The sequence below is a fragment of the Mandrillus leucophaeus genome, unplaced genomic scaffold (assembly GCF_000951045.1).
Source record: "Mandrillus leucophaeus isolate KB7577 unplaced genomic scaffold, Mleu.le_1.0 Scaffold551, whole genome shotgun sequence".
In the NCBI taxonomy this organism is placed as follows: domain Eukaryota; kingdom Metazoa; phylum Chordata; class Mammalia; order Primates; family Cercopithecidae; genus Mandrillus; species Mandrillus leucophaeus.
In genome coordinates this window covers 736,278-749,134 of record NW_012105931.1, presented here as the reverse complement: position 1 = coordinate 749,134, position 12,857 = coordinate 736,278, and the positions used below count along the sequence as shown (strand labels likewise).

The 12,857-nt window shown below is 44.6% G+C and overlaps 1 protein-coding gene across 7 annotated transcripts in view; it reads right to left on the bottom strand.

Moving 5' to 3' along the window:
- The window catches only part of ZFP90 (ZFP90 zinc finger protein), a 31,192-nt gene that overhangs the window by 7,434 nt on the left and 10,901 nt on the right, over positions 1-12,857 (bottom strand). For all 7 annotated transcript variants that reach the window (XM_011998000.1, XM_011998001.1, XM_011997996.1 and 4 more), the window contains exons 3-4: positions 2,853-2,979; positions 2,409-2,504 (exon numbers count right to left, since the gene is read on the bottom strand). In XM_011998000.1, the coding sequence (XP_011853390.1) occupies positions 2,409-2,504; positions 2,853-2,979 (223 nt within the window). The remainder of the gene's footprint in view (positions 1-2,408; positions 2,505-2,852; positions 2,980-12,857) is intronic.

Here is a 12,857-nt window from a genome sequence, read left to right as displayed (position 1 = left end):
AAAAAAAAAAAAAAAGAAGATAAAGAATTAAAATCCAGTGGCTGGGCATGGTGGCTCAGGCCTATAATCCCAGCACTTTGGGAGGCTGAGGTGGGTGGATCATATTAGGCCAGGAGTTTGAGACCAGCCTGGCCAACAGGGGTTTTAGTAGAAACCCCATCTCTACTAAAAATACAAAAATTAGCCAGGCTTGTTGGTGCGTGCCTGTAGTCCCAGCTACTTGGGAGGCTGAGAATTGCTTGAGCCCAAGAGGTGGATGTTACATTGAGCTGAGATCACACCACTGCATTCCAACCTGGGCGACAGAGTGAGATTCTGTCTCTCAACAAATAAAGAAATAAAATCCAGTGTAGTTCAGCAACTGACAGAGTGAGATTCTGTCTCCAATAAATAAACAAATAAATAAAGTCCAGTATGGTCCAGCAACTGATGAATAATTAAACAAAATGTGATATATCCATACAATGGAATATTACTCAATGGTAAAAAGAATGATGTACTGATACACGCTAGAGCATGATTGAACCTTGAAAACATGATGGTAAGTGAAAGAAGTCAGTGCCATATTATATGATTCCATTTACACAAACTATGCAGGATATACAAATCCATAGAAATAGAAATTAGATTAATGGTTACCACGTACTGAGAGGAGTGGGGAATGGGGAGTAACTGTTAATGGGTATGAGGTTGCTTGCTGGGTGAAGAAAATGTTCTGAAATGAGACAGTGTTGCTGTTTGTACAACTATCTGAATATGTGAAAAAACCACTGACCTCTACGCTTTAAAGGGGTGAATCTCATGGTATGTAAATTATACCTCAATAAAGCTATAATTTTAAAAAGATTTATAAAAAGAAAAAACAGAGTGAGCTATTCCAACTGGGAATTACAGCAATCTAAATTTGGGACCTCAGCAGTGGCTCACACCTCTAATCCCAACACTTTGGGAAGCAAAGGGAGGAGGATCGCTTGAGCCTAGGAGGTCAGGGCTGCAGTGAGCTGTGATAGAGACAGTGCACTCAACCCTGGGTGACAGAGCAAGATCCTGTCTCAAAATAAAAAATTAGGCTGGTGTGGTGGCTCACGCTTGTAATCCCAGAACTTTGGGAGCCAAGGTGGGTAGATCGCTTGAGCTCAGGAGTTTGAGACCTGCCTGGACAACATGGTGAAACCTCATCTCCACCAAAAATACAAAAAATTAGCTGGGTGTGGTAGTACATGCCTATAGTCCTAGCGACCTGGGAGGCTGAGGTGGGAGGATTGCTTGAGCTCGGGAGGCAGACTGCAATAAGCCGAGATCACACCACTGCACTCCAGCCTGCGTGACAGAGTGAGATCCTGTCTCAATAAAATAAATAAATAAATAAATAAATAAATAAATAAATAAATAAATTAAAGATTTGGGCCCTGGTTTACAGTGCCACCAGTAGAAGATAAAAGGCAAGAAAATCTAAGCTACTTCTCATAGGAAGAAAATAACCTGGGTTGGAATAAAAGACTAAACTAATTAGGGTGTCCAGCCTGAGCAATTAAAAATTCATTGGGTTCTAATAGGCAAGGGCAGAAATGGGAAATAGGCAAGGTAGCAAAATATACTGGCAGGGGATGAAAGGTGATGAATTTAGATTTTATCTATTTAATATGAACTACGTGACTTCTGAGAAGGATAAAAGTAACTCAGGTACAAATAAGGAAGACTTCTGAGTCTACAGCATAGAATAAAGAGCTGCAGCTACCAGGAGGCAGGTACTCTGTTAAGGAGGTAATGAAGAAAGGGGGCTAGAAGGCAGGTTCCTTAAGGCAGAGTCACTTAGGGAGAAAAGCAAGAAAAGCTAAAGACCTAAAGCTAAGAAGCACTAACAAGCAAGGAACTGGGAGAGGAGGATACTACAGGAACTGTGGAGGGCGGTAATGAGTCAAATCAGCATGAACAGGAGATGGAAGGAAGATGGTGGCAAGGCACGGAGTCTGAAGGCAGGTTATGAAGGGAGAGAGAATCAAGGAAGGCTGTGGGTGTTTCCTATAAGTCTGGGGCATCTGACAGTGAAAGCAGCAAGACTAAACAAGGAAGACATGGGGGAGTGCAATATAAGAAAGAGATATGGGAGTTCAATGCAGGGAAGAAATACGGGAGTTCAATTCTGAATGAGTAAGAGAAGGGATCTCTAATGAAAGGAATCAGAGGCCACCAGAAGAAAAATAATCCAGCAAGAGCAGGGGCACCCTTTTGAAGAGGAGAGTCCTACAAGGTGTTGGCCAGGCGATGGCTTCGGCCTCCTCTGCAGATCTAGGAAATCCCAAGCCAGCTGCTGGAGGGTACCTTCCCCTCCCTAAGCTGTACCTCCCCCTCCCTAAGCTGTACCATTATCTGCATTCATTCCTAATGCCTGATTCTCACTCATTTACCTGGACAGAAAGGTCTTTGGATTTCTCCCTCTGATATCCATGGCTCTTCTCCTTGCTCCAATTTGAAGATCACCTCTGGCTTGGAAACTTGATATCCTGCTCATGGGTAAATACACAAGATTTGGTTGTTTGTGCAAGTGGACAAAGAACCCTCCTAAGGACAAGTCAGTACTAGTCCTTGATCCTCAGGAACTCTGAAGGAAAAAAAAGGTGCAACTTAAGGAGTCATGCAATCAAATTGCCTATTTCCAGTTTTGCAAAATAAAGACCTTTTACCTAAAGAGCAGGCTCAAAACCCCATAAAGCTGGGTCCCAATGAGATTAACAAACTCTGACCCCTGAGCACCCTGGTCACAGTTACCTAAGCTCTGGGCACCACCACTATAGCAACCAAGGAAGGAAAGACCCATCAGCAGGAAAGACACTCAGAGAAGTGGTCCTTACCAAGAGAAACCAGGTGGCTATAGTTCTCCAGCATCACATCCCTGTATAAGCTCCTCTGAGCAGGGTCGACGTGGTACCATTCTTCCTGGGTGAAGTCCACAGACACATCTTTGAATGTCACTGATTCCTGTAAGATCACATTCCTGCTCAACTGGGGATCAACCCCACAAATGTTCTGTGGCAATGCTGGGAACATAACGTAGGATCTATCAGAAGTGGTGATCACACATTTGTTAGACTGAGGAGGCAATGTTGGGTTACATAAACTCGCTGTTTACATAATTTTGTAAAGGATCTAGTATGGCAGGCAGGAAAGTTATGAGGGGCAATTTGTCCTGCAAACCTGTATCCCTACCTAGCTATCCTCTTGGTTTCCTTCAAAACCAAGCCTTTTTATACAATCACCAATTCATTGCTGCCTATTCATTTTCTTTGTTACAAAATCCAAATACAGTGGGTAGTAAAAAGTGACGACTTTCCTTTACCCCCATAACCAATCCCACTTTACTTTCCAGAAATAACCACTCAATAGTTTGGTGTATACACAATGTCCCTTGTCCATGTTTTTCAACACCCCACCCACCCGCTCAACCACACTCACACCCCAACACAGAATCTTGTTTTATGAAATACCATACATATTGTTCTACAACTTGCTTTTTGCATTTAGCTGTGTATCCTGGAGATCTTTGCATAGTGCAATAATTGCACCTTATTGAACTGCTTCATAGTACTCCACAGTACAGCTGTACCACAGGTACCTACTGATTAAAACCAACAACACCTCTCTGTATTAAGAATAAAATGCGGCAGGGCACAGGTGGTTCACACCTGTAATCCCAACACTCTGAGATGTCAAGGCTGGCAGATCGCTTGAGCCCATTCACTTCCTTTGTTATAGGAGCCCAAGAGTTTGAGACCATCCTGGGCAACAGAGCAAAACTCCATCTCTATAAGAGATCAAAAAATTAGCCTGGCATGGTGGTGTGTGCCTACAGTCCCAGCTACTCAGGAGGCTGAGCTGGGAGGATCACTTGAGCCCAGGAGGCAGAGGTTGCAGTGAGCCATGATCATGCCATTGTACTCCAGCCTGGATGACGGAGTGAGACCCTGTCTCAAAAAAAGAGAATAAAATGCAATTCCCTCATGGCTCACCAGGCTGTCGTATGCTGATCTTGATATTCCTTGACTACATCAGACTTGTTCCCACCCCCGCCCTCTTGTTTGTTATTCCCTAGCCTCCTGCATCTCCACAATAGTTAACCAGTTATTCAGGCATCATCTCAAGCATGGCATCCTCAGAAAGGCTGCCTTAGCACCTCCACTATCCATTGCATTACGTGTTTAATTTTCCTGCTGGTCCAGTTATCTCTCACTGCCCAATTCTTTCCACCTCTCAAGAACATAACAGATTCCAACAGAAAGAACACTTGTGCTTCTAGCCATGATCAGAGACATTAGCTTGTTACCTTAGTGTCTGTCTCTCCACTGTAAGCTCCATGGGAATAGGGACTTTATCTATCTTGATCACAGTTACATGCCTGGCACCGAGACCAATGCCTGGCACATAGTGGGTGCTTAAAAAAATACTTGCTGAATGAATCAATGAACTAGTCCCTGTCAGCAGGTACTGAGATTATTTCCAGTATTGTGCTATTATAAACATTACTGTAATAAATATTCTTTGTGCAAACATGCTATGATTTCTCCCAGCTCGCTAGCTAAAATTACAATGGCTAGGTCGAGTCTTTCACTGCTTCTTACCCTATTCCAATCACTTCTTCCTCCACCATCCCATGGACACATGGCTGGCTGAGGTGTCCCATGCCTCCCAATCGTCAGTTCTGATGCTTGTGGGCTGATTGTCTAGAATCACTTGGCCTTGTTAAACCATGAGTCACCTGTGACCATGGCCTCCTTGAGCTATGTCCCCCCAACCTTTTTTTTTTTTTGAGACAGGGTCTCACTCTCTCACCCAGTTTGGAGTCCAGTGGCTTAATCACAACTCACTGCAGCCTCAACTGCCTGAGCTCAAGTAATCCTCCCACGTTAGCCTCCAGAGTAGCTGGGATTACAGGCAGGTGCCACCATATCTGGCTAATTCCTGGTTAGGCTTCTGTCTCAGAAAGCATATAATAAAGTATGGAACAGACAATTAGTGCAAAAAGACATTGAAAGCAGAACTGAGTTAGCTGGAGCAGTGAGGGAAGGCTTCAGAGGCTTCAGCTTTATTCTGTACCCTTCTCTTGTTTGCTTAGGTATAGCTGAACTGGATTCACTCAGATTCTTCAAGGGTATCATTCTCTCCTCCCATTTCCCTTAGCTAAATCCATTTCATATTTCAGGTGCTGGTTAGCACATCTCCAGTGAAGTCTCCTGATCCCCAGCTGGAGAGTCAACCTCCCTATCATGTGCTTTAAACCACTCTGCACACCTACCATTATTCAAACAAACCTCCTCATCTATTTAATGCTTGTTTTCCTAGTAAAACGGTACATATTATGAGGGCGGGGATAATACTTTTGGTTGTTTTTTAAATTCTACACACCATTGTCCAGCAAGTGCCTGACTCACACTATACCTCTGTTTCCTGAATGAGTTGAGCCTTAAGGAGATGGATGAGATTTGAATATTAAAGAAGGCAGGCATAGCCCCTTAGTTGTGTGAGGTGCATGGCCACATCCACACACCATACTAGCTCCTCTGCCCCATATTCCTGTTCAACACTTGGCTGTGTCCCTGCAGGAACAGGGGAGGGTTGAAACGGGGGCCATTTTTCTGACCGACTAGATACTTACAAGGTGCCTGGCTTTACTATATACATTGTGGCAGACTAAAAATGCAAAAGAAAAACACTGCAGTCCTTGAATATGGTTCAGTTTATTTTAAAAGCGTTATTTATTAGAGCACAATATGAGATAATACACAGTAAGGTGAAGTGCTGCAGGCACTCAAAGCAGGAAAGACTGGGAGAGGGAGAGAACACTTCAAGGTAGGTTCTGTACCAGGTCCTAAGAGGTAAGTGCCATCTGCATGGAAGAAGAAAATGTGGGAATCCAATCCAGGGACTGGGAAGCTTGAGAAGGGAGGCTGGTCTTGGGAGAGGCATGGCCAGCAAGGATAAAGGCGTTGGACCAGCCATTTTGAGATAAGTGGTGAGAAGTAAAACCTTCTCCACATTGCCTACTCTACCCTCTAGACATATTGTCTCTTTGGTTTAGTAATAGTCATTGCCCATCCAGGACTCCTTTGCTTAACTGGTTCCTCATATTTAACATATGGCCTCATGGTTTCTTTTGTTTTATTTTTTATTTATTTTTTTTTTGAGACGGAGTCTGGCTCTGTCGCCCGGGCTGGAGTGCAGTGGCCGGATCTCAGCTCACTGCAAGCTCCGCCCCCCGAGTTTACGCCATTCTCCTGCCTCAGCCTCCCGAGTAGCTGGGACTACAGGCGCCCGCCGCCTCGCCCGGCTAGTTTTTTGTATTTTTTAGTAGAGACGGGGTTTCACCGTGTTCGCCAGGATGGTCTCGATCTCCTGACCTCGTGATCCGCCCGTCTCGGCCTCCCAAAGTGCTGGGATTACAGGCTTGAGCCACCGCGCCCGGCCTGTTTTATTTTGTTTAATAGAGATGGGGTCTCACTATGTTGCCCAGGCTGGTCTGAAACTCCTGGACTCAAGTGATTCTGCCACCTCGGCCTCCTAAAGCGCTGAGATTACAAGTGTGAGCCTCTGAGCCTGGCTGGCCTCCTGGTTTCATTCTGCTTTCCCAAAGATTCTGTACTCAAGGTGAAGAATGTGCTAACCAGCAAGCAAACATCTGCTCCAAGCCGCTCATCATTTCTTGCCTTGACAGGGCAACCACTGGCCTCTGTTCTTTAATTATTAATCCCACTCCCCCTTTTTTTCCCCTGGGCACCATCAGAGTTACATCAAAACACAAATTTGATCATGTTCACAAACCCTTCACTGCAGCCGGGCCGAGTGGCTCACACCTGTAATCCCAGCACTTTGGGAGGCTGAGGGGGGCGGATCACCTGAGGTCAGGAGTTCAAGATCAGCGTGGCCAACATGGCAAAATCCCGTCTCTACTAAAAATACAAAAATTAGCCAGAAGTGGTGACGGGTGCCTGTAATTCCAGCTACTCGGGAGGATAAGGCAGGAGAATCACTTGAACCTGGGAGATGGAGGCTGCAATGAGCCGAGACCATGCCATTGCACTCCAGCCTTGGTGACAGAGCAAGACTCCATCTCAAAAAAACAAAAAACAAAAAACAAAAACCACAAACCCTTCACTGCCTCCCACTTTTCCCTATTCCTGTCACACTCACCCTAGTTCAAGTCACCATTTCTTACCTGGACTACTGATTGCTACAACCTCCTAGTTCATCTCTCCTCTCACTCTTGCCCCACTACCCAAGTCCATTTTCCACATGACAACCAGAGAGATCTTGTTAAAACCTGCCAGACTGCTGGGCATGGTGGCTCACACCTGTGATCCTAGCACTTTGGGAGGCTGAGGTGGGAGGATCACTAGAGGCCAGGAGTTCCAGACCAGCCTGGACAACACAGTGAGACCCCATCTCTAAAACAAACAAATTATTTTTTTAATTAGCTGGGCATAGTGGTTTACATCTATGGTCCCAGCTACTTGGAGGACTGAGGCAGGAGGATTGCTTGAGCCCGGGAGTTCAAGGCTACAGTGAGCCACAATGATACCACTTCATTCTAGCCTGGGTGACAGTGCAAGACCCTGTCTGAAAGAAAAACAAAACAAAAAAAGAATCTGCCAGATCAAGTCACCTCTGTTTCAAGGCCTCCAAAGGCACCCTGATTCATTCCAAGTAAAGTCAAAGTCTTTACGGCCGCCTATAGGCCCTTCACAATCTGGGTGCCAACTAGCTCCCTGACTTCACCTCAAGCTTCCTCCCCAACGTGCAGCTCTCCCCTGCACCCGACCCATCCTCCTTCTGATTCCTGGAAGACACTAAACCTACCTCCTCCCTGGTGCCTGTGTTCTGCCTGTTCCCTTGACTTGAGCCTCTTCCCGCATGTACGCCCGTGGCTCCCTACTCACTGGCTCCAGCTTTGTTCAAATGTCACTTTATCAGAGCAACCTTCCCTCACCATCCTCCATAAAATAGCACCTCACTCTATTCTCACCGTCTTTTTTCACAGCCTTTGCCACCTGACATGTCATGTTTGTTGACAGTCTATATCCCACAGCAGAATGTAAACCCCAAGAGAGTAGGAATACTATTTATTTTCTTTACTGTTGAATCTCCATTGCCTAGAATAGACCTGACATGTAGTAGGTGCTCCACAAATATTTAATACATTTTTCTTTTGAGACAAGGTCTTGCTCTGTTCCCAGGCTGGAGTGCGGTGGTGCAATCATAGCTCACTGCAGCCTTGACCTGCTGGGCCCAGGCAATCTTATCATTTCAACCTCCTAAGCAGCTGGGACCACAGGTGTGTGCCACCATACCTGGCTATTTTTTATTTTTATTTTTGTAGAGATAGGGTTTCTCTATGTTGCCCAGGCTGGTCTTGGACTTATGGGCTCAAGCAATTCTCCTGCATCGGCCTCTCAAAGTGCTGGGATGACAGGTGTTAGCCACTGTGCCTCATCCACAAATATTTAATAAGTATTTGTCTTGAGATGAAAACTTAGATTCCTCAGTGTGAGCTTCAGAGCCCTTCATGGCCTAGTCCCCTGGGGAGCTCCACAGCCCCCACTCTGGCTTCTCCTCCCCTCAGACACTAACATTTGGCCGTGCAGAAGAGTTACAGCTCCTTGTAACCAGAACGCTCTTTCACCTCGGCAAGCATTGCTTCAAGCACTCAGGCTTTTTCCTTGGCCTGGCTAAGGCTTACTCTTCACTCTTCACCAAGACTTGGTCAAGTTCTCTCCTCTGCGGCTCCATACATACCCTAGGTCTGGGCTGTGTCCCCCTCCCATCCCAGCAGCTCTCCTCCTTGGGCCTCCATCTAGCACAGCTCATAAGACAATACTACATTCAGGCGTTTTGTTACCCAGTGGTCACTCCCACCAAACTGTGCTTCTAGAGGGTCAAAGACCTTGGCTCAGGCACCTTCAAATTTCCAGAGGCCAGAACCAGTTTGGTACATAATGGACAATCAAAAGTTTGCCAGAGTAAATAGGTAAAATGCACTCTGAGATCCTCGGTGGAAGTTAGTCACTCTGAGTCAGATCGACTTCAGGGCATTCTCATGCTGCAGGTCACACCTTGAACCCTAATAAATGATCCAGTAACACCTTGCAGACAGCTGCTCATCCTTCTTCCAGATATAACAGGACCTCATCATCAACCCCTTTTAAAAATTAACAAAGTGGCTGTAATCTCAACACATTGGGAGGCTGAGGTAGGTGGATCACGAGGTCAGAAGATTGAGACCATCCTGGCTAACACGGTGAAACTCCGTCTCTAATAAAAATACAATAAAATTAGCTGTGTGTGGTGGCGGGCACCTGTAGTCCCAGATACTCAGGCGGCTGAGGCAGGAGAATGGTGTGAACCCAGGAGGCAGAGCTTGCAGTGAGCGGAGATCACGCCACTGCACTCCAGCCTGGGTGACAGCACTAGACTCCATCTCAAAAAAAAAACCAACAAAAAAAAACCCAAAAAAACCAAAAAACTAACAAAGTTATTAGGAAGTATCACATATTACAGCCAGGCGCAGTGGCTCACACCTGTAATCCTAGCACTTTGGGAGGCCGAGGCAGGCGGATCACCTGAGGTCAGGAATTTGAGACCAGCCAGGCCAACATGGCAAAACCCTGTCTCTAGTAAAAATACAATTAGCTGGGCGTGGTGGCAGGCACCTATAATCCCAGCTACTTGGGAGGCTGAGGCAGGGAGAATTGCTTGAACCCAGGAGGCGAAGGTTGAAGTGAGCCGAGACTGTGCCACTGCACCTCAGCCTGGGCAACAGAGTGAGACTCTGTCTCAAAAAAAAAAAAAAAGAAGTATCACATGTTCCCTTTCCTTATGCTGACATACAAGGATCTTGGCCAACTAGTGGAGCCCAAAGCAAGGAACCAGGAACAGCACATACTAAGTTGAGAAGACTCAATTTCATGGGCTTCTAAAAAGCTCCATAAAGCTCCTAAAAAGCTCCATAATGAATAAATGCATAATATCCTTCAGTAGATCTCACACCTCCTGGAGATCCAATTACCTCATCAATAACACGAGTTCCCTGAACTACAGAAATAGAGTTTTATGAGCAGATGGGGTGAAAGGGCACTTCCAGAAAGGACATGTGCAAATACAGAGTTTGCCCAATTAGAAAACATCACATTTATGGCAATACAGTGTGGTGTCTCCACTTAAGTACTTAGTGGCCTCTGATGCCAGACCGATCATAGTTTAATAAGCTGATAGCTGACAATGTAACTAACAATAGTGTACAGACAGAAGAAACATCACTATCAACCTTTGCACACACACAGATTCCTACTGCATCACCATCTGCAGTACTGAAGACTGGAAACCTGGACCTCATCCTTGACTCTTCACTTTTCCTTTATGCCTTGCAGTCACCAAAAGCCTCAGAAATGTCTCCTGAATTCAGTCCCTTGCCTTCATCCTTCAAATCCAGCTGAAATTCTCCCTTGCCAATGACAGCATTAATCCAGGGAAAGGCAATCTAGAGCTACACAGTCTAATATGGCAGCCACTGGCCACATGTAGTTATTCATTGTGTTTTTAAATTAAGGATTTAGATGTTCACCCAATTAAAACAAACCGGTTTTAAATACTGGGAGGAAAAGAAAAAGAGCAAACAAACTTACAAGCCACACTTGCAATGTAGCTAGTCCAAATGGGCATGTGTGATTAAGTAAAATACACACGAGGCCAGGCACAGTGTCTCACACCTATAATCCCAGCACTTTGGGAGACTGAGGTGGGTGGATCACCTGAGGTCAGGAGTTTGAGACCAGCCTGGCCAACATGGAGAAACCAAGTCTCTACAAAAATACAAAAATTAGCTAGGTGTGGTGGAGCACACCTGTAATCCCAAATACTCAGGAGGCTGAGGCAGGAGAATGACTTGAACCCGTAAGGCAGAGGTTACAGTGAGCCAAGATCGTGCCACTGCACTCCAGCCTGGGTGACAGAGTGAGACTCTGTCTCAAATAAATAAATTAAATTAAATACACACTGGATTTCAAAGACTTAGTACCAAGGAAAGAATGTAAAATACCTCATAGTAATTTAAAAATATTTATTACATATAGAGATGATAATATTCTGGATATATTGTTTTAAATAATATATATTACTAAAATTAATTTCACCTGTTCCTTTTTACATTGTAGCCACTAGAAAACTTAAAATTATACATGGAATCTATATTTCTTTGGGACACCACTGTTCTACATTGTTATACATCTCCACCTGAGGGCATCTTCTTTCTCTCAAATGCTGCCTCCCGTCACACACCCAAGCTTCTGCCACATGGACTCTTTGTCCCAGTAACAACATTCTCCTTTGCGTCTCTTTGCCTTTATACATCCTATTCTGACCATAATGTACTTTCTTCCCTCAGTTCCACAGGGAAAAATTCCTAGTCATCCTTGTAGAACCAGTTCACTGTTCCGTTCCCTCCTGAAGCTTCCCCACATCCTCCGTGCTCCCCATCCCCCTTAAGCATTTGGTCCCCATCTCCATTTCAGAACTGTAGCCATCTAGCTACATTTTTCTCCCTCAAGAATTTCTTAAACTCCTTTTTATTTCAGTATCTCCGACACTGCAAGCAGAGAGTGTCCAGAATCACCTGGGCAGCTTTTCTAAATTGCCCATGCATGGAGGGTCCTGCCCAGCATCTTTTAAAAGCTCTTCAGGTGGTTCATTATCAAAGAGCAACAGTTCAGATTTCTTGAACACTTGCTGCTAGGCAAGCACTGAGCTCAGTCATTTACGTGCACTCTCATCACATTTCCTCACTGAAATGGAGAACCCCAGAGGAAGCAGGCACCACTTCCTGACTGGTTCTGAAGCATGACCCTGGTTAAGAACCATTGCCTGGTACAGGGCAAGCATTCCAAACACGTCTGCTGAGTGAATGGATACAGAATTTGGGTAATTCTCACTGAAAGAAAATGAGGAGTTGTTTCAAGGATTAAAAAAAAAAAATGTGGGTTAGTGAATTAAATTCTTAGATTATAAAAAGTAGAGGCAAAAAGAAAATGATGGCATTAACAGCCAAATCTAAGGCTGGTTCCTCTCAAGCACCAGCCAAACAGAAAAACCTCTGATAAATCGAGTAAGAAGAAATTTTTAAAAGATGAACTTGAAGATAGGAGGATAAGGCCAGGCGCGGTGGCTCCTGCCTGTAATCCCAGCACTTTGGGAGGCCGAGGCGGGTGAATCACCTGAGGTTGGGAGTTTGAGACCAGTCTGACTAACATGGAGAAACCCCATCTCTACTAAAAATACAAAATTAGCTGGGTGTGGAGGTGCATGCCTGTAATCCCAGCTACTCGGGAGACTGAGGCAGGAGCATTGTTTGAACCCAGAAGGCGGAGGTTGCAGTGAGTTGAGATTGTGCCATTGCACTCCAGCCTAGGCAATAAGAGCAAAACTCCGTCTCAAAAAAAAAATAAATAAAAATAAAAAAGGATAAACAAAACAGTGAAATACACAAATAGTGTGTTAAGAAATGCAAAATATCTTAACAAAGTGGAAAACTTTTAAATTCTAAACTACCAATGTTGACACAAAAAAGCAGAAACCTTCATAATTGAGGAGGAAATAGAGAAAATTGTTGCCAAACCATCCTATGTATAAAAATTCTGGGTCTAAATGTTTTATAGGTAAATTCTTTCAAAAGACAGAAAAAGGTGAAAAGCAATCTGAATGTTTCTATAAATTAAGGATAAGTATGACACCAAAACCTGTCCAAGAGAGTGCTTTCTCTCTGATGGCTATTTCCCTTAGTAATACAGACATAAAAAAGTGATCAATTGGGCTAGACG